This window comes from Drosophila ananassae, chromosome 3L (genome assembly GCF_017639315.1).
Source record: "Drosophila ananassae strain 14024-0371.13 chromosome 3L, ASM1763931v2, whole genome shotgun sequence".
Lineage (NCBI taxonomy): Eukaryota > Metazoa > Arthropoda > Insecta > Diptera > Drosophilidae > Drosophila > Drosophila ananassae.
The window spans coordinates 3,337,579-3,361,411 of record NC_057929.1 but is presented as its reverse complement, the minus strand read 5'-3'; the positions used below and the strand labels follow the sequence as shown (position 1 = coordinate 3,361,411).

Sequence of the window (23,833 nt, the reverse complement as noted above, 5' to 3'; positions counted from 1 at the left end):
CGGCGAATCAATTGGTGAAGTAATGTGTTTTAGCCAAAAATTTATTCAACACACATATTAAACTTAATATTATTGGCTTTCTATGAAAGCTAAGTCATCTAATAAGAATCAATAAATGAATTTTAAACTGAATACTTCATAAACCATTGATCCTTTTCTTAAGCTAATGAGAAAAATGAATATTACTGAGAACCTATTTAATTTTAATGTATAATTTAATAAAGTAATCTTTTCCCACAGTGCCGCAAAATTAATGACATGCTCGGCGCCTTGTGTCACGAGAAAACGAGAGAATTGGAACTGGAACTCAAACGGCAGAGAGTTCTCCAGCAGTCTCCGGCTCACTGGCTGCTCCAATTCTCCGAAGAATATGTGCGCCGAGCTTTGGCTTTGACCCGCCCCAATCTACGACCTTCATGTTTCAATATACTTTGGAATTCCATGAATGGGCGCGTAGGCTACTTTAGTTGTGTGTAAGCCGTTGGGGCACTAACTACATTATTCAAAGCTTGGTATTCCCCGAAACGTGAGATGATCCGCCCCCACTGGATACTGACTCTCGGCCTGCTGGTGGCTTTCTCTGCCGTGCTACCGCTTTCAGTTGGCGCCGAGCTCCCGGCCAGAGTGGCCGCCAGTGCCTCGAACTATCGCTTTGGCCTGCGCCTCTCCAGAAAGTTGGGGGAGCTCCAGCCCGATGCGAATGTGGCCGTCTCGCCCCTGCTGGTCCAGGCGGCTCTTACTTTGCTCTATGCGGAAGCTAATCCGGATTCCACAAGGGGCCTCGGACAAGCCCTGGATCTCCAGGCCACCTTTTCCCCCAAGGGAGCCATTAACGGCGTAGAAGCCCTTCTGTCAGATCTTAAGCACTCCGCTGCCGTTGGATGCCGTCTTAGGTTGCTGAGCGATTTCTACACCCAACAGCGTTTTACCTTCACCTTTCGGGATGAGTTCGAGGCCCTGGCCTCCCATCTCGGAATCGGGTGTCACCGACTTGGCTGGGAGAGCTCTGCCAAGGCGGCCCAGGACATTAATTACGACTTTCTGAGTCGCAGCAACTTTAGCGTGGGCGAGATGGTGACCTCCTCTCAGCTGGAGTCTCTCGGCGCAGATTACACTCCTTTTCTGCACGTCTCGGCAGTGACTTTCAGTGCTCCCTGGGCGCAGGGTTTCGATCCTGCAGAGACGCAGGACATCAACTTCTTTGTGGCAGGATCGCGTCCCAAGCTGGTGCCCGCTATGTTCGGGCAACATCGCTACAGATACGCCGAGGTGTCAGCCTTAGATGCCCAGCTAATCGAAGTTCCCTTTGCCACTGCGGATCTATCCTTGCTGATAATCTTCCCAAACCAAGTGGACGGTCTGGCCAGGCTGGAGCATCAGCTGGAAAAGTATGATCTGCTGCAGCTCCGGGCTCAGCTGGAAGAACGTAAAGTGGCCCTAACGGTACCAAAGTTCAGGACTCTGGCGCATTCTGATTTGACCGGAGCACTGAAGCAGGTAATCTTTATATCCGGTTTTTAGAAATGAAAGTACAAATTTCTCGTTTATTGAAATATGATACTTGCTACCAGCTGGGCCTAGCTAAACTCTTCTCATCGGACGTCCAGTTGGTGGAGGTCTTCAGCTCCATTCTGGCCAGCTCAGCGCCCCCATTGGGAGCCGTGGTGCAGAGCAGCTTGCTGGAGATTCAGGAGAAAGGCGGCACTGACGGCGACTCTTTTTGTAAGAAATCTTTTGAAAGAAGCATCCACGAATGCCCTATAACATGCTGTTCTTGTAGCCTTTGGGGATCTGTTCCGAAGAGCCCTGCCCCTGGTCATCAATCACCCGTTCTTCTATGCCATCGGCAATGACAAGGTTCTGCTGCTCACTGGCCACATCGTCGACGTATGAGCAGAGCTCAGGGTTGCTTAATTCCAATGTCTAGCTCTAACTGAGGTTATCGCGTTATCAGTCCAGCTCGATCGCTAAACAAATAAACAAACTCACCCATGGAAAGCCAAAGGTGACAAACGATTTGTAAACATACTAGATCTCCTCTCTCTCTGGGATTTTTTGGGCTCCGAGAGTTGCGTTATTATATCAGCCTAGCAGAGTGAATAAATCCGACTCTGGGCAGCCTCCAAATCCGCTCGACGATCGCTGCCAGTTCAGTCGACGTTCCGACGAGCTCAGAGAAGTCTCAAGTGCGAATCAAGCGGAGCAGGAGACGCCCATCAACAATTTATTTGACGAGCATGGCTGTCATCATCAGTTGCCTATTACGTAAGTTCCAATTAAAAAATCTGGTCTATGCAGAGAGAGAAATGGATACCGAGATCAGGGATTTTAATATGCATTTATATTAGATCTCAGAAGATCTAGACCCCTCTTTTTAAAGTGCTTATCAACCGTAATTAGATCAAAGAAAATTTTCAGCAATAAAGATACCATTCCCATTAAACTCATATTCGTAAATGTATAATCTATTCTGCTTTGAATTGCCAATAATTGAGAGAATTGGAGTGCAATGGCTGCTAATGTCAGGTTATGTCCCGATCTTCTAGTCTTGCTGGCGACAGTGTCGCAGGCCAAAACGACCTCCGGCACCGATGCCGCTGCGAACAGGAATTTGTTGGCCGCAGATCTCTACAATGCCGTGGGTGCCGATAGGCTGAATGAGAACCTGGTGATATCCCCGGCCACCATCCAGAGCTCCATGGCTTTGGCCTTCGTGGGGGCCAAGGGTCAAACAGCCTCCGAGATCCAGCAGGGCCTGCGCTTGGGCCCCGGGGACGCGGATGCGGTGAGCCAGCGAAGTGGCAGCTTCCAGCAGTCTCTGACCCGCGACAACAATCTGCGTCTGGCCAACAACATCTACATCAACGAGAACCTGGAGTTCAAGGGCTCCTTCCGCGACATTGCTCAGCGCCAGTTCGACTCGAACATCGACAAGCTGGACTTCCATCCGCCGTACAACAAGCGCACGGCGGATGCCATTAACCGAGCCGTGGCCACAAAAACGAACGGAAAGATTACGGACATCCTGCGGTCAGAGCTGCTCAATGACCGGGCCGAGGGCGTGATCGTGAACGGAGTGACCTATTCCGCCGCCTGGCAGAAGGCCTTCCGGCTGGACAAGACCGAGAAGCGCTCGTTCCGCACTGGAAATGGCCAGTCCGTCCGCGTGGACACCATGTGGACACTGCAGAACTTCAACTACGCCGAGGTGCGCTCCTTGGACGCCAAGGTGGTGGAGCTGCCCTACCAGAATGCGGACTTCTCTATGCTCCTTGTTCTGCCAAACCGCAAGGACGGCCTAAGGGCTCTCCAGCAGTCGCTGGTGGGCAAGGATCTGCTGGAGGAGGTCGGAGCGATGAGCCAGCATAAGGTGGAGGTGTTGCTGCCCAAGTTTAGTGTCACCTCTGGCGTGAGCCTCGAAGGAGTCTTCAAACAGGTGAGTTAGTCCAAGTATCTTTTGAAAAGGATATAGTTTTAATATCCAATTCCTATTCAGTTGGGAGTCCATACAATGTTTTCGAGGGACGGTGACTTTGGTAACATGTATCGGATGTTTGTCAGTCATTTCATCAATGCAGTGGAGCACAAGGCCAACGTGGAGGTTTCCGAGGCAGGAGTCGAGCAACCCCTAGAAACAGGAGGTAAGTAGACATCCCTCATTATACAATTACATAAAAAAAACTAATTACTTTCTGAAAAAACAGTTCTGAAGGGACTCTTTTCAAGATCGAAGAAGTTCGAGGCGGATCATCCGTTTGTGTTCGCCATCAAGTACAAGGACTCGATTGTCTTCATCGGACATATTGCCAACTATGCCTACGTTTAAGCCCGTCTTTAAAGTGTTAATTGTTTTTTTATTTAACGCCATATAAAGTCATATAACCAAAGCTCTAAACAAATAAAAAATACCGGTGCTAACCGCATGGGAAGCAAATTTATGATCCCATGCGACAAACTTTATAATCTGAATGTTTGAGAATCTGGAATGTCAACAAATTTCAGTTTGATCTTATCTGGACTCACCTTTCTAGTTCCACGGGCATCGGTTTTTGGTTATCCATGTTCGAGTCGCGGAGGGCTTATATATCCTTGTTTCTAATCGGGTTTGACTTTTGTCTTACGCTCGATTGGCATTCATAGGTATTTCACTGGCGACACACACTGGGACGGGTGTTGCCTTTTGGCATTATTTTTAATTTATTCCTTTATTCAGCGGTTTCTCAGCCGATCTCGCCGTGGTTGTTTCCTTTAATCGCGCACATAAATCAGCGAAACCAAACCAACTGACAACAATTTGAGCTTAGGCGTATTTATTATTTCTTGGCGCGCTGGCCCAGGAAAAAAAAGCACATTTTGCGGACTGCCTGTCGATTTTTGCGGCAGCAGAGGAAACTGGTTCGCGGGCCGAATCAACTGTGGCTATGGTCAGGCCCGTCGATCTTTGGGGTTTGGGGGCCTAATTGTATTTATGCCCGTGTTTGGGGACACTACCACCACCAGCCATGTGGCAGGGGTGGGGCGGCTTGCCATTTAAAATAATTGATGCACATTTTCGGGGCCCTCGCACACAACAACAGCACACACAGCACCACTGACACTCACTATTTTAGCAAACTCCTGGATTTTAGCGGCGGCACGCAAGCCCCTTCTTTTCCGGGACTACCGTTTACCGATTCCCGATTTGATAAGCTGGGCAACACAGAGCCCCCCAGGCTTGTTCCGATTCGCTTGTTTCCCTCGGGTCCTTTTCGATCTTCTCCGGTGTGTATTTTAATATATTTGCATTCTTCTGGATATCATCACTGGAGCACAGTTAAAAGTCCCCTTTCGAGGAAAAGATGTTACGCATTTTTAAGAACTCGCGCAGCGGAACGCCAGCGAAACGAAACGCCGCAGAACGGTTGGAGAAGCGTACGTCTGGTCCGACGGAAATTTTGAAAATTTGAAAAAAAAAATTGTGGTTGTTGGCGCTTTTATATCGGAGAGAGCCAAGACGAGTCTCCCAGAGAGTCTTCCAGTGGCACAACAGCCAGTTAACAGCGAGACAGCGCTCGGGCCCCAAACACGAACTCCACACAGTCTCGAACTCCATCGCTCTCGCCTGCAGGTCGGTCTCTCCATATCTCTGGCTGAGAAAATACTGGTAAGGTGAAATAATACTGGGAACAGTTGGGTCAGTCAGTTGCAGCGATCCCCACGATCTTTGCTACAAAAAAAACTTCTTCTTCGGGTATCCGAGTGTCCAAGTGTCCGGGTGTCCGGTGGTCCGTCCCTTTCAGTCCCGTCCCTTTGTTAGATCTGCTAGTTTGCTCCCTGACAAGTTTTCTTTGTTTCCCCGGCCAGTGAGCGGAATTTTAAAGAGCCTCGCCCGGAGGGAAGAGCTGCAGCAGGTGCAGCAGGCGCTTTTAAAACAAATGCCACAAGTACATCCACCTCTTTCTTTCTGCCCCTCTTGGGCTGGGGGGAAACGAGTTTCCCCGACTGACAGTTCATTTAGCTAATCCCAGATCCTAGAATCAGCCAGATTATTCCCGATCTCTCTATGTAGAGTACTTTAATAATCCCTATAATTTTCTTCGACTTTCAAAAAGGTAGAGCATCAAGCTGTCAATAAATAAAATTTCATTAAATTTTGGTCATTTTTCCCCCAACTCTTTCTGTTTTTGGGTCGCACGTTCTGTGTGTCGTTTTGGAGTTAAATATTGCAATTGTTTTCGACAATATTCGGCGTTTAATGTTTATTTTCAGCTTTCGAATTTAAATCGGTCCGAGGACTGGGCTCCGGCTCCAAGTACAAACTTTAATTATGAAATATCGCCCTGTACTCAACTGGTTTTGTGTGACTTGCATATCTGATCCGAAATTGGATTCTCGGCTCAAATAATGGATTTGGCACGCCTGTCAGTTCTGAAAAGCTCTTAGCCTAGGACTCAGTTTCGGTTCTGCATTTCTTCGAAGCGATCGAAGTAGAGATAATGAGACTTCACCTGGCTGTTTTCCTGAGTATAATTTGGTCTTTTCTTGCTTAGTTGTTCTCCAAACTTAACTGGCTTTCTTTTGAAAGGTGTAACGCTCTTCCAGACCATCTATGGATTTCTCCCATGCTCCACCAGGTGCAATGAGGCCTTCCGTGGGCAGTTGGTGTGCGCTATTATGCAACGTTGTTACCTTGACATGGAATACTGCAGCTTGATCGCCTTCAACTGTGCCCGTCTGCTCCAGCACAAGCCCCGTAAGAATCTCCCCAGAGTCAGTTAGGATCTCCCCTTAACTATGAACTTTCCTTCCTTTAGTGTTCCTGGTCAAGTCCGAGGGAAAGTGCAGCGATGACAAAACGCCAAAATGCAGGACAATGGAGTATTAGATTCTATCGTATTTATTTGATGCAATGATTACATTTCCATGTACTTAGTTTAAATAAATGATTGGACGATGTGCTTATTATGGAGCTTAGCCTAAAACTTGACAATGTGTCCGGCGAAGTAGACAGCGTGCGGATCGCGAATAATGAACACGAAAGGATGGTCGGCCACAAAAGTCTTGGGGTCCAGGGGCAGGGACATGGGCACTCCAGCGGCATCTGGGAGGAGATTTGGGTGGTTAAAGGACTCAAATATTCTTGTCAGTTTAAAATACTTACAACTGACACCTGCAGCTTCACATCCGATCTCATTCACGTCGATGAAGGTCTTGTGCTGCACCTTGGTGATCCGCGTTCCGATGGGCGAGTCCTGGAAAATATTACTGAAGTCGGCCGCATCCGAGAACATGGCACTTATGCCAAGCTGTAGAAAGAAAGTTTAAGTAGTTTATTTATGGAAATGGTAGTGATATGAGAGATACGTATTCATTAGGAAAATGTTAAGAATCATTTGCATAAAACATGCTAGTTAAGCAGATTTAATATATTCCTATTCACCTTGTGGAGTGTGGGTCGGAGATCCGTGTCGAACTCAAACTTGAACTTAGGCAGGTAGACTGAGACACTCTGCCACTGCCAGCGGTCCTCGAGCAGCTTGAAGTCGACTCCCTTGAGCTTCTGCTCGAGGGCCTGGAGGCCGGAGCGCTGATTGGGCAGGATGAACCACATGGTCAGGTTGATGTTCTCGAAGAACAGCTCGATGGCCTTGGCGTCAAGTTCCGGGTAGTCGGCGTAGTAGTACCAGTTGTCGGCGAACATGGTGGGAACCTGGATGGACTCCCGCTCGTTCAGCCAGAACTCGCGGTCACGGGTGTCCTCGTCGTTGAAGGGTCGTGCCCAGCGTGCCTTGAAGTAGATGGCGTTGACCAGGGCAACGTTGGTGTCCGGTTCTAGGCTGTCCACCACCCGCTCGATCTTGTCCTGCGTCTGCTGCTTGACCCACCGGTTGATGCGCTCCACGGCCTCCGATTCGCGGCTGAAGTCCAGGGACTCCACCTCAGAGTCAAAGTACTTGCTGGCCACTTCACGGAAGTGCTCGGATACCTTCACATTCTCGCGGGTGTACACCTTGTTGGCGATCTCCAGCACGGTCTTGGACTTGATGTACGAGTGCAGCAGATTGTGGTAGCTCTCGGCCAGGCCATCCTTGCTCTCCTTGGCGGAGGCGTGCAGCGTCTTCTGCAGCTCCGCCGCCGTTTTACCCTCGGCTCCGTAGTAGGCCAGGCCCAGAGCCAGTTGGATAGACACCGGCGAGATGATCACGTTCTCATCCTGACGATCGGTGGCCAGGGTCTGGAAAAGTTCAGTGGCAAAGAGGTTGCGTTCCTTGATCGTGTTGCCATGCCCAACGGGGGCGGAGATCAGGGCTCCTAGAAACAGAACTTTGGAAAGAAAGGTTAGAGATTCTTCTGGAGTTAAGAGTGCGGGTGGGATGCTCACTATTTAGCCAGCGGTTCATTGCGCCTGCGTCGACACCTCGAGACTAAAAGTGAAATGGCCCTGCCACCTGTCATTTATAGCCGCCAGCCAGTCAGGAGTCGCGACACAGGCAGCCTAAGAACGACGCCGACCGAGGCAGAGCCGGAGTCGGAGCCAGTGACTGCGGCCGAGGCACAGCCTGATGTGGCTTGAATTTCAAACAGCTTAAAAGAAAATCAGTTTAAACGAAGATATGATATTGGAACTAAGGGTACCCTACTTGATATATTTTCTAGAAAATGTTTAAATGTTATTTATTTTATAGACTTATTGACAGATGTAACCACTATTTAATATATTGTAAATCATATAGGGTATATTATTTTGTCAGATTTATCTCAAGGTGTAGCCCAAACTCATAATCCCCTGATGACCCTTCCTACAGGGTATCCAGAAAGAAAGAATGAGGCTGAGTAGAAGGTGAGATGGGTTCTGGGCCGATCACCTGGAAATACTGGGAAGAGTCGAATCTCTCCAGCGCTGGGACCTTTGTCATCTCTCCCTCTGGATTCTCCCGAATCTCTCTCTTTCTCTGTACCCAACCCTGTATCTTTGCGTGCACTCTGCACTTGAGTTTGAATCCGAGGCTTCCTTTTGTTGGGGCTGCTCTCACCTTCTGCACTTGTTGCCCACCTCTCGCCACGAGTGCCTTGGGATTTACTCTGCTGTCAAATTATTTACATGCATGCTTGGACCCCAACCAACAAAAAAAAAAAAAAAGAAATGAAAATTTCAAGGAGGCTAGGAGGTTGGGAGGAAATCGGACTTGCTTTAACTCTAATTTCCCGTTTACGAACACGAAATATATGCTCATGTTTTATGGTCTTTGCATTTAATGAGTTATTTTCGTATTTGTTTAGATAATGCGTCCATAAACAAAAGTCGGCGGGGTAAGCAAACAGAAAACAGCATTGCGCATAGATTGTTTATTGGGATTGGAGTTACCGTCCCCCCACCCGTGTTCCAATTAACGGCAGCACGCACACAGCCAGCTTATGGAAATCAAAAATCGAATCGAAATCTCAGCGGGTTCAGGTGGAGTCGCCTTACCCAAGAAGCCAATTTTTAATCATTAAAGACCCCCAAAAAATAAAAAAAAAAAGAACTGGAACAGCCCAGAAGACGGTTCTGGGTCTGAGCTCCTCTGCTCCTTCAAAAGTCCCGAAATTTGGCGATGTTATTTATGCACATTTTGTGTGAAACGCTAATAAATTTTAATGGAATTTTAAAAACATGCTTTATGTACCCGCGCTTGTATGTTGTTACCAAACAAAAAAAAAGACAGTAGAAGTAAGGAAGGTAGAGATTGCAATAAGGAAGTTGCCTTCTTCTGCTTGGGGTGTCATAAATTGGCAGCTTCTGTTGGCTTGACTGATGGGCCCCTTCAGTCCCGCCGATTTTGCATAATTACGATATAGATATAAGTCGGAGAATTGAGGAGCTGAAACGAGCATTACATGGCAAAAAAAAAAAGAAAAAGAAACGAAACGAAACACTCCAAACACTTTCAATCGATGGCTGGGATGGCTGGGGGACTGGGAGCCTGCCTTAAAAGCACAAAACCAGATTCAGCTTAACCTTATATAATTTTGCGAGTGTGTGTGTGAGTGTCCTGTCTCCTGGCAACGACCGAAGAAGCGACGCTGACCGTTCTGATTGAATGATTTCACTGATCGAGACAAAACATGTTAAAGATCGTGAGATGCCCGACCGCAAAGCGCTCTTGTCTCTCCAGATATATACACAGCAGCCAGAGATCGGGGCAGGGGTTGGGACCAGGTCACTGGCAAAAAAATAAGGAGCTTCTAGGGATCCATGCCTTCAAAAGGTAGGCCTTGAAATATGGCGATTGATGGACTACCAATAAATATAACTTAAACTCTTCTATATTCTTAAATCCTTTCTGTCAGTGTAGCCATCATGCAACAGCAGCAAAATGCTGCGGCAGTCCGCAATGTTGATAAAAATAAACTTGGCAAAAAGCGTCTTCCTCCTTAGAGCCCGATTCCCGGCTCGGACTTGGCTCGGAACTTGGCTCAAGAATGATGAGGCAGCAACACGAATTATGTGATCGCTGCTGCATCTTGGCTTTGCAGCAGCTCTTCGGTGTGGTTTCTGTGTGCGTGCTGGTTCTGGTGCTGGTGCTGATGCTGGTAACCCAAAACCAGTTGATGATAGAGCAAAAATTCGCAGCGCCCAGATCGCAACAAAAAACTCCCCAAACACCACCACCAAACCAACGAACAAAATAATAAATAAATAAAAAGTTAAACGGAGAAGAACGAAACACAATGGCAGCAATCGCTCTCAAGCTTTTGTTTTGCACATTGCTGCTACTTTTTTATAAACAATAAATTTGCACATAACTAAAACAGAATGCCCTGGCATTTGCATAGTATCGGGTCGTAATCCCCCAGGGGATTTGCTTAGCTGGTGCGTGTCAGTCCGATGATGGGGAACAATCGATGGCAGGGACTTTGTGGATCTACAACTCAGATGGGAGATTGTGAGGGAGTCGAATGACCAAGACTTTTGTCTACTCCATGTGTTAAAGGAGCTTGATGATATTTTCCATCATGAAGTAGATGTCTAATTAGGTAAAGTCAAGAAAACCATCTCTGGAAATCATATTTTTTAAATAAATAATAAAAAAATGTTATGACACCTCTTACATCATAACTTCGGTTATTTTGAAAATGTCAAAGGCCTTAACAACTTTCTCCCGTGACATGTCTCCCTGACGAACGATAAATATAAAAAGTATATATACTTTAAATGGCTATAAATTCTTATAATACGAATGCTTTTCCCATGGCAATGGTTCGACTTGGTCTTCCGAGTGGCTGTCATCTCCCAAGCGGTTTGGTGACCACTCAGTTGTCGCTGCTCAGCTCTTAGACTGCCATCAGCCACCAGCCAGCAGGCACCCCTTTTTGGCGACAACTTTTCTACAAGTGAGGTAATTAGCTAAATGCCGCAGCCCAATCTAATCGCCGTCTCCAGCGGGGCAATTTAGTGAAAACGGCGAGGCGTTGCTCAGATCGGTTTAACTTTCATTCAATTGCAGCAGCATCCAGCATCCAGCAGGCAGCAAATCAAGCGTTCCACGTCCGTACACACGTATGCAAATGCGTACATACTATACTATATGGTATACTAGCCGCACTTCAAGTCTGGAGATTTCGAGATCGACACGCTGGCGACAGCAGTGCTGTTGTGGTCCACTTGACCAGGCGACGGACCCAAAAACAACAACAGCCGACAACAGGGACAAATGCAACAAGGCACAGTGAATAAAATTCAGAGAGAAAAATGCTCCCAATTCGGAAGTGCATACCATAAAGAGTTTCTGGACAACATTAATATCCGATACTTACTGGAGAAAGTGCATCAGATTGGCAAAAAGTTTGCAATACTTTACTCACGATTTCCAGAAGGACACGCTTTGAAATATAGCTTTCCATCCATTCCCATAAAAAGTTGATAATTTTTTCCTTGTGCAGGAACAACACTAGCAATACGGATGACACGTCAATCTCGAGCTGCCCACTTGGTGCAACATGCAACAGGGAACTGGATTTGCCAATACGAGCTGTGTTGCAGCCGCGACAAATTAAGCTGCAACGACCAGAACGACTTGTTGTACTTCCCATTAATTAGCACTAAAATAGGCAGATTCAAGATGGGAGGAGAAGGAGGGGCCTGGATAGACCCTTGCCTTTCGTTTTCTACGAAATCACGGACATCTATCAGCAGCAACATGCCACACGATGTTGTAGACTGTCCGTTAAGGCATCTGACAGCCGCCTAAGCAGTCAATTGATATGCCTAAAGTGGGCATAACCGACATCCAACAAGGGCAACACCGATCCAGAGATCGAGCGATCCAACTAAATCGAATTCAATTGAAGATGCTACCGAAGATGATGAAGAACGCTCTTGATATGATAGACAACATATCAATTTTGATGGCCTGCTCCGCCTACTTTAACCATACACTCGAATTATATTCTAAAACTATGAATTACAGAAATGTTAGAGGGTAAAGAATTAAACATCAACAGAAAGAAAACCTTTAAAAATATATTACTCCTCATAGCTGCATCTACATGACCCTTTTTCCATGTCCTACTTTTTCTCTGTGCATTTGACTTTTAATATTATATTTGGGCAACCTTCGACGTTCATTTGTCTATCGGGAAAAAGAAATGTGTTCATCATAAAATGTCAATTAGTTGATTGAAATCAGCGCTTGCGATCCGCAATTATTTCAATTTATGGCCAACAGGAAATTGCGGCAACTGCCACAGAGCAGAACAAATGACATGATCAAGATGCCATTGAGGATCGAGTCGGGGATTTGGATGAGAATGTGGATGTGGATGCGGTTTGGGCTGCACCTTCTATTCCTCCATCTATTCGGATGGCGCTCAGCGGCTTTAGTGGCGTACTTTATGTAACGATCGCCATTGAGGCAACAACAGCAGGAGCTGCAGCCACAGCAGCAGCAGCACTATCAGCAAATGTTCCAACTTTGCAATGCAAATTCTGCCGCGAAGATGCATTTGAAATGAAAATGTTTGTGCAAAGCACCCGCTCAGCGGGAATAGCCACGAGGATGACGACGATCCAGCCCAGGCCACTCCATTTTGCCAGCAAGCTCTTCAGCTTGCCAGACTTTTTCCCCTTCCTTTCTTTTTAGATTTTACATTTTTTTCGGTTTATTTTTCTTTCGCGTATGCTAATTTGTTTGTCAAAATGACACATCGATCAGGTGAAGGGCAGGGAACATGGCCGGAAAATGGGAAACCGAATCGGATAGGCATCCGCCATTGTTTTTGGTGTCAGCCTGAAGGTATGCTTGTTTATTCGCCATATTGCCTTTTAGTTCTTGATGTAATCCCGTTGGAAAATGATGAAAAATCGAAATGGAAAACATAATGATACATTTATTATGGTTTAAACAATTTTAAAAACAAAATAAGGATATTAACCAACGAAAAAATATAATTTATGGAGTAGTTTATTTGAATTCTCTTTTAAAAATGTGTCCTGTTCATTGTCCGTCATCCCATATCCGAAAATTTATGGCCATCAATGGCATCATAGAGTTGAATGTTGCTTTTGGGTATAATCAACTGGGGCTATAGGGTGGTAACAGATAATTGCTTTTGTCAAGGTTCAAATTAATAGGTCCCATTACTTACTATTTATTTTTTATAGTTATTTGATTATCTTGAAGTATTTAAGACTTTAAGAAATAATATCCTTTGAAAGAGTATGACTGCTATGGAATACCTGCTCTTTCAGTAAAATCTCGTCAACAAAAAAGTGTCAAAATTGCAATAGCAAGTGTTGCAAAAAAAAAGCCAACTTATCACAGCATCGTTGACCAAATTGAGCTGTCTGTTAGTTTTTGTGGAGCCGCGACTCCTGCTGGCAAGCAATTTATTGACGTATTGGCCCGGCCTAAAAGACCAAGTGCTGCGTGTGAATAACGACAACAGTTCCATGGTTCTTTGCGCCTTCTATCCCCACTCTCCCGCTTGTCACACGCTTTTTATGCAAATCTCCGCGTTTCCTTTCCACCCACACATGTGCGTTTTAAAAGCGGATTTTCCACCGCTTTTTACGATCTGAGAGCAAGGCTTAGAAGCGAGTTTTGGGATGGAGGGGCATGGAGGCACTAAATTTACTGTTCGACACGCCTTGCCAAAATAGTTTTAGAGAGTGCGTTTGGGGTCATGGAAGGGGAGGGTCGTTACCAACAATGGCGCCACACGAAAATGTGTTAATGTGCGAGATTGGGATACGGATTGGGATTTTGCTTTTGCTTCTGCGTTTGTTGGATTTCGGACTGAGCTCCTTCTAAAGTGACATTTAAATGGGTCGCGCCTGAAAGTATACAGGCTCATGTGGAGTCCAACTGGGGAGAGTCGAGTTTCGGGAATGGAGACTAGCTGGTGGGGCGCCGGTTTGGGGGGTTTGGAGCACGGCTAAGCAATTGCAAAAAGTGTAAAATGTGTTAAGCCAACTGAAATGGGAGAAAGGCGATCCCTCCCCCTGGCCAGCCTCTTCCCAGGCATCCACCAGGCTTAGTAACTTTTTTTCTTGCTGCCCCGCCTGCGACTTAGTTTTCACTTTGATGGATGAAAAGCTCTTTGTTGTTCATATGAACTGGAAAAAATAGGATAGGTGTCTCTAATAGGTGTTTGGTTCTAATTTATAAATGTCATACTTGAGAAACAATAACTTATATATGTAATACTATATAATAAAATAATATACTTAAATATAAAATGTTGTGAAAATATAGTTTTTTCAAGTGTAATATTGTTCCTCATGCGTTCGAGGGTGTCCCGTGTTAGGACTGGATTTATTTGTGGCAACACAAAGATTTTTTAATGGCATCTTTTGTAGCAATTTTTTATACGCTCCCCCTGGCCCAAAACGCCCGACCCCCCAACCCTGGAGAAAACCATTTCATAAGCACTCTCGCATGTGTGAGCGAGTATTTGATATGGCACTGGGCTCAAGGAGCGTTGGGCGAGACAGTGAGGCAGCGAGGGGTTAAGTCTGAGAAACTCTTTTTAGCACAAATAAACTTGGCTACATTGTTGCCCGGCTTTTGGCCATCCCTTCTTCACTGAATCACCCCTGCCGGCGGGGGGTGTGGAGTGGAGTGTGTGAATGCCTTTGAGTGGGTGCACTGAGGCAAGGTGTTTGCCTGTTAAATTATATAACAATGCAATGAACTGTAAAACTCACAGCTAAGTGCTGCTCCTCAGAACTTGGCTTAGTGCCCGCTCCCCCATTCCAAGCCGAGAGCTGGTTCTCAAGAGCTAAGGAACTGCGGCTAAGGATAAAGACTTCGTGGCCAAAATATTAGGCAACCTCATAATTGGACCGAGGTGACAGCGAAACTTTCCAACTTAGCCACACAAGAAGCCATTAACTTTCTTAATTAGAGCGAGAGCGAGACAAATTAAATGTCCAAATTATGTAAATTATTTGAGAGTGGAGCAGGGGAGAGCCGGTAATTTAAAAGAAGAGTTACTTCAGCCGTTGAAAAATAAGTAAAATGACAAATTGAAAAGGTTTTTTGGATTTATTTCTGTGTCCTATATACTTTAAAGCCTGAAAAAGTTAGGATATTCAAGGTCAACCGCTCCCCCTTGGGTCAGCCTTAAATAATGAAAAACTAAATTAAACATTAAGATTAGAGTTGAATGAGAAAATTATGCAGGGCCAAGTGCTTATTTACAAAACAAACACACTCACGAACCATTCGGGGGTCAGGCACGCTAATGTGGACTAAATATGAATTACCGCGAAAATATATAGTGCACAGTTAATTAAATTATAATGAGAGTTTCACATGCAGGCCCAGGCCGAGGGAAAATAAAAATCTATTAAAGCTCTGGCACATTTTCAGGAGGCGCCCCCAATGGTGGAAAAACCTTTCAATTTTGTGGTAAACGCTTTAATAGGAAAACAAACCCAAGAACCATTTAAATTCAAATCAAAACCAAATGACTTTACTTATATGGGCGGGAGGTCGACTTTGGGGCTTTGGGGGAGGAATCGAGAAAGGAGTCCGGAAAAGCTCTGGGGTCTACCCATACACCCTTCAGAAGCAATAAGCACTACGACCCTTAATTTAAAGATTACTTTTCCCCCCATTTGGTTTTGTTTGCTTTCAATTGTTTTTATCAGTTTACATTCGAAAGTAACAAAACAAGCAACGAAACAGAAAAAAAACCGAACGGCAAACAAATAAAATCCACCCACTCTGGGGGGAAGAAGATTTAGCTGTGATTTAGTTGGAGGAATCGCTGAAAAACACATAAACTTTTTGCTCTCTTTGGCATTGTGTTTTATTGGCATTTCTGTCAGCGGAATCGAGGGGATTTTGTTGGGCGGACTGTTTCTATTTGTTTCGATTTGTTTGAGCAGCAGCTGGGGCCAAGTCCTTGCGCTGAGAGCTTCGATTTAATTGAAACTTTGCTCATTAAATGGCTGAGTGATGAAATGAAAAGTTTCCATAATTTTTCCCCCGCCTTCAATCGCGAAAGGAAGTCTGAAGCATCATAAGGGAAATCCGTACAGGAGACAAGCTATCCCCAGACATTGAAAATGAAATATAACAAATGATGTCGCACAAGACGATGAGCGGCAGCTTGTCAAAAACACATGTGTCTGTAATGTCATCGAAGTAGGGGAGATGTGTGAAAATTTGCACAGAAAAAAATTGAAGCTATTTTACTTTTTCTGAAAAGGACACCTACGATGGGTTCAAGTTAAAGTCTCACTTATTTTGGATGATAGCTGACATTTAAAAACTAAAATGAAGAAGTTTTCAAGAGCTCATTATTAAATAAAAAATAGGATTGGCAAATTCTTAGAATAGAGTTTAAAGGTCCTGACTTTTATTTCCCATGCACCTTCTGATGAAGCCCTCAAAAGTAGGCAATAATAATGATTGCTGGCAAGCTTGCTGGAAAAAAACCTCTGCTCTAGCTCAGTTTTACTTTCATCCATTGTACTCGTTCTGTTCCACTCTGTTCTGTTACATTTGCGTTGACTGATGAGACAATTTGTCATTTTGCACAGAAGCGACTCCCAGAGACCTCTGGGGGAGTGTGACAACACACCCGTCGTCGGGGAAACTAGTCCGGTCGCAGGACCTGTAACAACTGAGATCATCCCTTCTAGAAGATGCATCAGCTGGCTGGCAAACAATCATAATTCCTGCCCACCTTTTCAGCAGCCAGCGGAAGTGAAGTGCGGAAATACAAATACTCACGAGTTGACCAAATAGCTGGTGGCCCCAACCGAAGCAACAGAGTGCGATTATCGGACTTAAAAGAGGCAAGGACCCGGCTATGAATAATTATGAAAAATTTAAGACCGCACGCACATCATCCAAGGCATAAAATAAAAATTTAATGGCATTTAAGTGGCCTCTGGCAATGTCCTTTATGTGCACAGAGACGCTCAGACCCTCCTTGTCCCCCGCAGACGAAAAAAAATATATATATTTTCTGGCAGGGCACAATTAATATTATGGCGTGGCAGCCAAAGTTGATGTGGCACCTTGCCCCGGCCCTAGCCCCGTGCCGCAAGCACAGGAAGCACTTAGCGTCGCAACATGCGAAATAAAAAATTGTGTTGCCAGCCTTTTAGGGGGTGGTTGCAAGTGTGTTTTGGGTAGGTGGGGGTGGGGGGCCACAGCCATTGAACTGGCTGGCAAAGGTCGTCGCAGAGTCAGAGCCAGAATCACAAAAATGAAAAGCCAAATAAATAAAAAGCCGAAACAGAACAGTAAAAATTCTCATAAGTGCCGGGCCATAATTCAAATGGCGCTTTAGAGCCTGTCCAATTACCGTGTCTAAGGAAAATTTCCCGCTGCCATTGTTCGTTTATATCGCATCGCTTATCGGAGCTCGGCTGTCTGCCTATGCCCGGTCTGGGCCTAATTGAGCTAATTTTCAGCCGGATCCAGGCTTAAAGCTGCCAACTTTCTGCTCTCTGCTTTCAGTTCTCGGCATCCATCATCGGCGTTGGAGTCGCAAACTTATGCAAAATAAATATGAGAAGTGTACGTGACCAAGTGCGTAATATGCAAAAAGTTGTGCCACGTCCCTACGCCCATCGCATTACAAATGAATGTCAGCCAAAGGACAAACACGCAGATACATATACTAATGCCGCCGCCTGGTTGGAGAAAGGAAGCCAGGATGTTGTCTGACAAGTCATGGCCGTGTAGGATCCCCCAGCGACGGCATTTGAATTCCTAAGCAGCCCAACCAGCCATAGAATGAAGCTGGGCCAAAAGTAAAAGTTTCCCTTTAATTTCGGACAATTTATTTTAATTTGCAGACGAAAGGAGCTGGCTGGCAGTCTCACTTGCAAATCATGTGGCGTACAATTAGGCGACGCTTTCACTAACAACAAAGCCGGATCGCAAATAATTTGAATGAAGTGACATGGAGACGGGTGCTGTCACCGTTTCGGTTGTGGTCGTCCTCGGAGACTCCCAGCCAGAAGTCGATTTCCCCGGTCGCCTCGACAGCTGCTGAACACGGTGCGTATGATTGATGCAGGCAGGCAGGCAGTCAGACGCCGCAAACGTAATTTGCAAGCTCCCTGGCTCCCCTCGGTTCTTTGGGGACTGCGACAATGAATGAACTTTCGGATAGTTTGTGGCCATGTTAAAGTTTTCCTTTTTATTTTTACCACCTAACCACATAGTCTTTAAATTGGTGACCTTTTTGGCTTGAATTAGTTACTGTACGACTAAAAAGTTGATGCTTTTTATAAATTTCTTATAACAATATTGAAACCATTAGCATTGAAGTCTATATTCCGCATCCTGAAACAAAAATGAAATGAAAATAAACTTGTCTATTAAAGTCTCATCGATCTTCATATTGGCCTTGCTAAATTCAATCAAGTTCTTCCATTTGCAAGCCAAATTGAAAACATATGTTTCCGCCTTGGCGTTTCCCTTGAACTTAAGACAACACAGCTCATGGCCGGGCAGCTGGAGGAAAAGCTACTTAAAAATGTTGCACACGTATAGCCAATTGTGAGCAAACAGCTCGAGGAGGGTTGGGGCATAACCAGAGGGTGTGGGGCAGTCAAGGAACTTTGCCGCCATCTTTCGAATTCCCCTGACAGGCTGGCTGGAGGACGCAGCTTCATCAGGCTGGCACTTCCTATTTCCCACCTCCACTTCCACATCCGCATGTCGGCATGGTCGGCATCACCATCATCATCATCGTCGTCGTCCCGCACATCATGAGGCTCATCAGCATCAACTTGTCTGTCCCTACATCGCCCCAAGAGCTACTAAATTTCACGCAATCACGACCACACACATCCACAGAGTCCTTCGTCCTGCTTCAATATGCTCGGCTCTTCTTTTTTTGTGCACTGGCAACTGCCTAATAAAATATTTAGTTGCCGGGAGTCATTGACAAGTTTGCAGACAAGGTTCTTGGGTTTTTGTGGTCTCTTTACACTGCTTGATGAGACAGGTACGACGAGGCTGTCAGGTGAGTTAGGGGTTACACTGAAAAAAATTCAGAGTGACAATTCGACCTCTGAATAACTCTGAACTTCTAGGTGAATGGTAGAAAAGTTTTCATTGAAAATTGCATTATTTTTTGCCGTGTATTTTCAGATTTTTCTTATTAATAATTTCCCATTTCTCCCCCTTTCTTTTTTCTACAGAACCCCGAATCTATTAAACAGCTATTGAAAGCGTTTTGCCACAGGATGTAATGAAAAATTCAAAAACCAATATTTAAAAGGCCATCAAATCAAACAAAGTGCAACAATGTGTGAACCCCAAATCAGAAGCGCCCAGCAGGCTTCCTGGTATCTTTTTTGGGCAACGTTTAATATCTCATCAAGTGTTACGCTTTACGACTACTTAAAACCACATAAAAAACGAAACAAAATAAAACTGTGTGGCGAGCTGTGTGGAAAATGGATTCCGAAAAAATCAACGCCCAAAGTCGTAAATTTCAGCAAAGGAATAGCTGGTGAAAGGAAAGCGAAAGGAAATGCAAAAGCAATGCCAAAGGACGAGCAACAAACAGCAGCAAAAGATTTAATGATGCAGGATGATTTGCGCATAAAAATGAGAAAGAGGGAGATAGAATAGAATCAAATAGCATTGAATGGGAGGCGGTGGGCGTGGCGGGGGTCCTCGTAGCTTGACAGACATTTGAAGTCCTGGGCAAGCTTTGATAAAATGCATCACCCACTCACACACACACACTCAGCAGTTACATGCATATATGTATGAGGTTCTGTATTCTAACATTTAAGTTGCGCATAAAATGTTAAAGGACTTTCCATACATGTATGCTTGTGTGTTTGCCGAGAGCCCCTTTGGGGGAGGAGAAAGTAGGGGTCCTAGCATAGTTGGCTGGGCAAATGAAAGTTATATATGCATTGAATACATACATGTATGGAAGATGTACATGTACAGTCGATTTTGTATGCATGACAGCTTGGTAGCAAAGGGTGAATAAACCCTGAATACCCATATGAATAACACAGTAAAAGGCCGTTTTGGAAGCTCCAAAACTAAAGGGAGGGCAGACAGAGTGGAACTATATTTATTACAATCTTACCTTTACAATTAATTTATGAATTTATAAGTTTAACATATATGCGTCTAACTGCGACCAAACTGCAACGGCACAAAAATCTTTAAAAAAAGGTGTTGGGAATCGATCCACAAGTCGTACTCCGCTCAAGAATCGGATTGAACTTGGCCAAGATATGGACATCGTTGGGGGCCATTTTTCCCATCCTTTGCCGTTTCCACAGTTTGAAGGGACCCCCTTAAAAACTTTATCAAAAATCGAAAAAATATTTTGTTCTCAGATTTTGCTGCAGAACTATGGAGAATCGATCCACAAATCGATTGAGGTATTCCGCTCAAGAATCGGATTGAAATTGGCCAAGATATGGACATCGTTGGGGGCCATTTTTCCCATCCTATGCCGTTTCCACATTTTGAAGGGACCCTTGAAAATTTTATCAAAAATTGAAAAAATATTTTGTTCTCAGATTTTGCTGCAGAACTATGGAGAATCGATCCACAAATCGTTTAAGGTATTCCGCTCAAGAATCGGGTGGAAATTGGCCAAGATGTAGCCATCGCTGGGGGCCATTTTTCGCATCCTATGCCTGTTCCACATTTTGAAGGGGACCCCCTTGAAAATTTTATCAAAAATCGAAAAAATATTTTGTTCTCAGATTTTGATGCAGAACTATGGAGAATCGGTCCACAAATCGTTTAAGCTATTCCGCTCAAGAATTGGGTGGAAATTGGCCAAGATATATCGCTGGGGGCCATCGCGGGGGCCATTTTTCGCATCCTATGCCTGATCCACATTTTGAAGGGGACCCCCTTGAAAATTTTATCAAAAATCGAAAAAATAATTTGTTCTCAGATTTTGATGCAGAACTATGGAGAATCGATCCACAAATCGTTTAAGGTACTTCGCTTAAGAATCGGGTGCAAATTGGCCAAGATATAGCCATCGCTGGGGGCCATTTTTCGCATCCTATGCCTGATCCACATTTTGAAGGGGACCCCTTGAAAATTTTATCAAAAATCGAAAAAATATTTTGTTCTCAGATTTTGATGCAGAATTTTGAAGAATCGATTCACAAATCGTTTGAGGTAGTCCGCTCAATAATCCGATGGAAATTGGCTAAGATATAGCCATCGTTGAGGCCCATTACGTCCTTCCCATGCACTTTCCACATTATGAAATGGAAATTTCAGAAAAAATGTAAGGGGTGGACACGGATATGGTTTCTTCACTGAGTTGCGAGACACTATTGACCAAAAAATATAATTAATAGCTTAAGCCAACCATTAAGTAGAATTTAACAGAAAGCTTTTTATTAAGCTTTCAAAGAAAATTTTCACACAGATCGTTTTTTACAAACTTATGAAATTGAAAGAGAGGAAAAAAGCTCATCGATTTGTAGTGAAACTAAAAACGAAAGCTTACAGATTCGAATCAAACAAACCTCACATGCACTTAGGCTCTGAAGAGGTTAGGACTGATAAACAATCGGGTATAAATTGGAGGGTCCTACGCCGCGCTAGCTCAGTTCTCACTAAACTTGCAACTTCAGCACTACAACAACAACTATCAATCATGGCTGTCTTAGAAATAGCTTTGGCCCTTCTGGCCATTATCGTGCTCATCTACTGGTGGTCTATTGCCACATTTAAGACTTTTGAACAACGTAACCTGCCCTTCGAAAAGCCATATCCATTTTTTGGCAATATGAAACGATCTGCTCTCCAGAAAATCTCCAACCACAAAGAATTAACCGAGTTTTACTCTCGCACGCGTCACCAGTGAGTCAAATTCAATATGAAATCAAAAGCTTTTTATTAAAATCGATGTACTTCTTCCATATTTTAGCAAAGTCGTAGGCTTTTTTAGTCTTCGCACCCCAATGGTCCAGATAAACGATCCCGAACTGATCAAGAAGATCTGCGTCAAGGATTTCGACTACTTCCCCAACCACCAGCTCCTGATAACCACCAATGAGCGTCTGCTGAACGACATGGTCAACACAATGAGGGATCAGCGTTGGAAAAAGATGCGGAACACCCTGACCCCGGTCTTTACGGCCGCCAAGATGCGGAGCATGTTTGTCCTCATGAACGACAGTTTCGGGGAGTGCGTCCAGCACTTGGGGGATCAATCCCAAGCCACCGGCTTCGAGGTCGATGTGAAAGTTCTGTTCCAAAAGCTAACCAGCGATGTTATCGCCACAACGGCATTTGGCTTGAAGGTAAATTCTTTCGAAAATCCAAAGAATGAGTTCTATCGAGTGGGCTCGACTCTGATTTTCACGCGCGGAATACAGTTCTTCAAGTTTACGCTATCGGCCCTCATGCCCAAGCTTTTTACAGTAAGTACTCCGGGAAGTATATATTCTTGACGTCAATATAACCTTCGATATCTGTGCAGTTCTTCAACATGAAGATATTTGATGGCGCCAAAGTGGACTACTTCGTTGGCCTTGTGGTCGATGCCATGAAGCAGCGCGAGAAACTGAACATATCGCGTCCCGATATGATCCAGTTGATGATGGAGGCTAAGAAGGAGTCGACAGTAAATTGGAGCGATGACGAGATCGTGGCCCAGTGCTTCATCTTTTTCTTCGCCGCCCTTGACAACAACACCAACCTGACCTGCATAACTGCCTACGAGCTGCTCCACAATCCCGACATCCAGCAGCGACTATATGAGGAGATCTTGGAAACTAAGGAATCCCTAAATGGCGGCCCAGTTACCTACGATACTGTGCAGAAAATGACATACATGGACATGGTTATATCGGAGACACTACGCAAGTGGTCTCTTGCGCCTACCACAGATCGGGTCTGCTCCAAGGACTACACCCTTACCGACGAGGACGGCACAAAGCTCTTTGATTTTAAGGTCGGAGATCGCATCTCAATTCCCATAGCCGGACTGCACGGAGACGACCGATACTTCCCGGAGCCCAGAAAGTTTGATCCCGAGCGTTTCAGCGAGGAGCGAAAGGGGGATATGGTTCCCTTTACTTATCTACCTTTTGGCGCCGGACCTCGTAGCTGCATTGGTGAGTAAAATAATAGATTAGATACATTTTGTTGACATAAACTGATAACATAATGCCCTTTCAGCGAGTCGATTTGCTCAAATGCAGGTGAAGGGAATGCTTTACCATTTATTGCTAAATTATAAGATCGAGGAATCTCCGAGGACCATCAAGGATATGTGGGAGTCGGCACGCAGCTTCAGACTGACGCCCGCTTCTGGATTCTATATGCAATTGGTACCACGAAATTAAACCTATTAGAATAACGAAAAGACTGGATTTGTGATCAAATTACCTACGGATCTATGAATATCTAAGGTAACTATGACATGGAATTAAGAGTATTATAATATTAGATGTTGGTAAACATCTACTACATTTGTTTGGATTTGGAACGTTAGTACAAAATATCGTTTATAAAGACATCATAAATTTTTGAATTCTTCATATTTATTGTTAATAATAATAATATAATTATAAATAAATTGTTAAAAAAAAAAAACATAGTTTCCTTTCCCTTTTATTTACACCTGTTTCCAAAAATTGACAAGCCTATTCGGAAAAACAAAACAGAAAACAAATCTGTCCAAAATATTTAATTGTTGCTTGGTATCTGGTATAACGCTTAAGGCCAATATGATGATTTAACCGTTTTCTGATCATTATTGGTTTTGGCTTTTAGTTTAAACTGGCCGCCGGTCAATATGCTAAAATATTCAATCTCCGGACCTCAACAGCAACACTAACGTGTATTTAAAACCGCTTGGAGAGCGAAGTTTACATCATATTCTC

At 44.6% G+C, this 23,833-nt stretch overlaps 6 protein-coding genes across 6 annotated transcripts in view; 4 read left to right on the top strand and 2 right to left on the bottom strand.

Moving 5' to 3' along the window:
* Positions 1-4,970, bottom strand: part of LOC6495549 (protein prickle) — a 58,497-nt gene extending 53,527 nt beyond the window's left edge. Inside the window, exon 1 of the mRNA XM_001959044.4 lies at positions 4,024-4,970. Coding sequence (XP_001959080.3) covers positions 4,024-4,061 — 38 coding nt within the window. The 5' untranslated portion in view covers positions 4,062-4,970. The remainder of the gene's footprint in view (positions 1-4,023) is intronic.
* Positions 454-2,031, top strand: LOC6495098 (antichymotrypsin-2). Its single transcript, XM_001959036.4, has 3 exons — positions 454-1,497; positions 1,572-1,722; positions 1,781-2,031. Exons 1-3 carry the CDS (start codon positions 532-534, stop codon positions 1,891-1,893), a joined length of 1,230 nt encoding a protein of 409 aa, XP_001959072.1. The 5' UTR covers positions 454-531; the 3' UTR covers positions 1,894-2,031.
* LOC6495099 (serine protease inhibitor 42Dd) lies at positions 2,116-3,963 on the top strand. Its single transcript, XM_001959035.4, has 4 exons — positions 2,116-2,265; positions 2,547-3,436; positions 3,497-3,641; positions 3,705-3,963. The coding sequence occupies exons 1-4, from the start codon at positions 2,238-2,240 to the stop codon at positions 3,824-3,826; spliced, it is 1,185 nt and encodes a 394-aa protein (XP_001959071.1). The 5' UTR covers positions 2,116-2,237; the 3' UTR covers positions 3,827-3,963.
* Positions 4,971-5,854: 884 nt separating the features above from the next.
* LOC26514990 lies at positions 5,855-6,448 on the top strand. Its single transcript, XM_014908583.3, has 3 exons — positions 5,855-6,003; positions 6,065-6,232; positions 6,294-6,448. The coding sequence occupies exons 1-3, from the start codon at positions 5,976-5,978 to the stop codon at positions 6,362-6,364; spliced, it is 267 nt and encodes an 88-aa protein (XP_014764069.1). The 5' UTR covers positions 5,855-5,975; the 3' UTR covers positions 6,365-6,448.
* LOC6495545 (serine protease inhibitor 42Dd) lies at positions 6,361-8,059 on the bottom strand. Its single transcript, XM_001959034.4, has 4 exons — positions 7,862-8,059; positions 6,920-7,803; positions 6,641-6,785; positions 6,361-6,580 (listed from the first exon to the last, which is right to left on the bottom strand). The coding sequence occupies exons 1-4, from the start codon at positions 7,878-7,880 to the stop codon at positions 6,456-6,458; spliced, it is 1,173 nt and encodes a 390-aa protein (XP_001959070.1). The 5' UTR covers positions 7,881-8,059; the 3' UTR covers positions 6,361-6,455.
* A 13,395-nt stretch (positions 8,060-21,454) lies between these two features.
* LOC6495100 (cytochrome P450 9b2) lies at positions 21,455-23,531 on the top strand. Its single transcript, XM_001959033.4, has 4 exons — positions 21,455-21,803; positions 21,871-22,366; positions 22,426-23,062; positions 23,127-23,531. The coding sequence occupies exons 1-4, from the start codon at positions 21,472-21,474 to the stop codon at positions 23,291-23,293; spliced, it is 1,632 nt and encodes a 543-aa protein (XP_001959069.2). The 5' UTR covers positions 21,455-21,471; the 3' UTR covers positions 23,294-23,531.
* The last annotated feature ends 302 nt before the right edge of the window (positions 23,532-23,833 follow it).

Bases quoted from the DNA above. Each gene is read 5' to 3' on its own strand.
- LOC6495098 (XM_001959036.4), top strand. From the start codon at position 532: ATGATCCGCCCCCACTGGATACTGACTCTCGGCCTGCTGGTGGCTTTC. The intron at 1,498-1,571 runs GTAATCTTTATA...ACTTGCTACCAG, and splicing joins TGACCGGAGCACTGAAGCAG to CTGGGCCTAGCTAAACTCTT. The intron at 1,723-1,780 runs GTAAGAAATCTT...CTGTTCTTGTAG, and splicing joins CACTGACGGCGACTCTTTTT to CCTTTGGGGATCTGTTCCGA.
- LOC6495099 (XM_001959035.4), top strand. From the start codon at position 2,238: ATGGCTGTCATCATCAGTTGCCTATTAC. The intron at 2,266-2,546 runs GTAAGTTCCAAT...CCGATCTTCTAG, and splicing joins CATCATCAGTTGCCTATTAC to TCTTGCTGGCGACAGTGTCG. The intron at 3,437-3,496 runs GTGAGTTAGTCC...ATTCCTATTCAG, and splicing joins TCGAAGGAGTCTTCAAACAG to TTGGGAGTCCATACAATGTT.
- LOC26514990 (XM_014908583.3), top strand. From the start codon at position 5,976: ATGAGACTTCACCTGGCTGTTTTCCTGA. The intron at 6,004-6,064 runs GTATAATTTGGT...TTCTTTTGAAAG, and splicing joins TCACCTGGCTGTTTTCCTGA to GTGTAACGCTCTTCCAGACC. The intron at 6,233-6,293 runs GTAAGAATCTCC...TCCTTCCTTTAG, and splicing joins TCTGCTCCAGCACAAGCCCC to TGTTCCTGGTCAAGTCCGAG.
- LOC6495545 (XM_001959034.4), bottom strand. The intron at 6,786-6,919 runs GTGAATAGGAAT...TTCTTTCTACAG, and splicing joins TCCGACCCACACTCCACAAG to CTTGGCATAAGTGCCATGTT. The intron at 6,581-6,640 runs GTAAGTATTTTA...ATCTCCTCCCAG, and splicing joins TGAAGCTGCAGGTGTCAGTT to ATGCCGCTGGAGTGCCCATG.
- LOC6495100 (XM_001959033.4), top strand. From the start codon at position 21,472: ATGCACTTAGGCTCTGAAGAGGTTAGGACTGATAAACAATCGGGTATA. The intron at 21,804-21,870 runs GTGAGTCAAATT...TCCATATTTTAG, and splicing joins TACTCTCGCACGCGTCACCA to CAAAGTCGTAGGCTTTTTTA. The intron at 23,063-23,126 runs GTGAGTAAAATA...ATGCCCTTTCAG, and splicing joins CGGACCTCGTAGCTGCATTG to CGAGTCGATTTGCTCAAATG.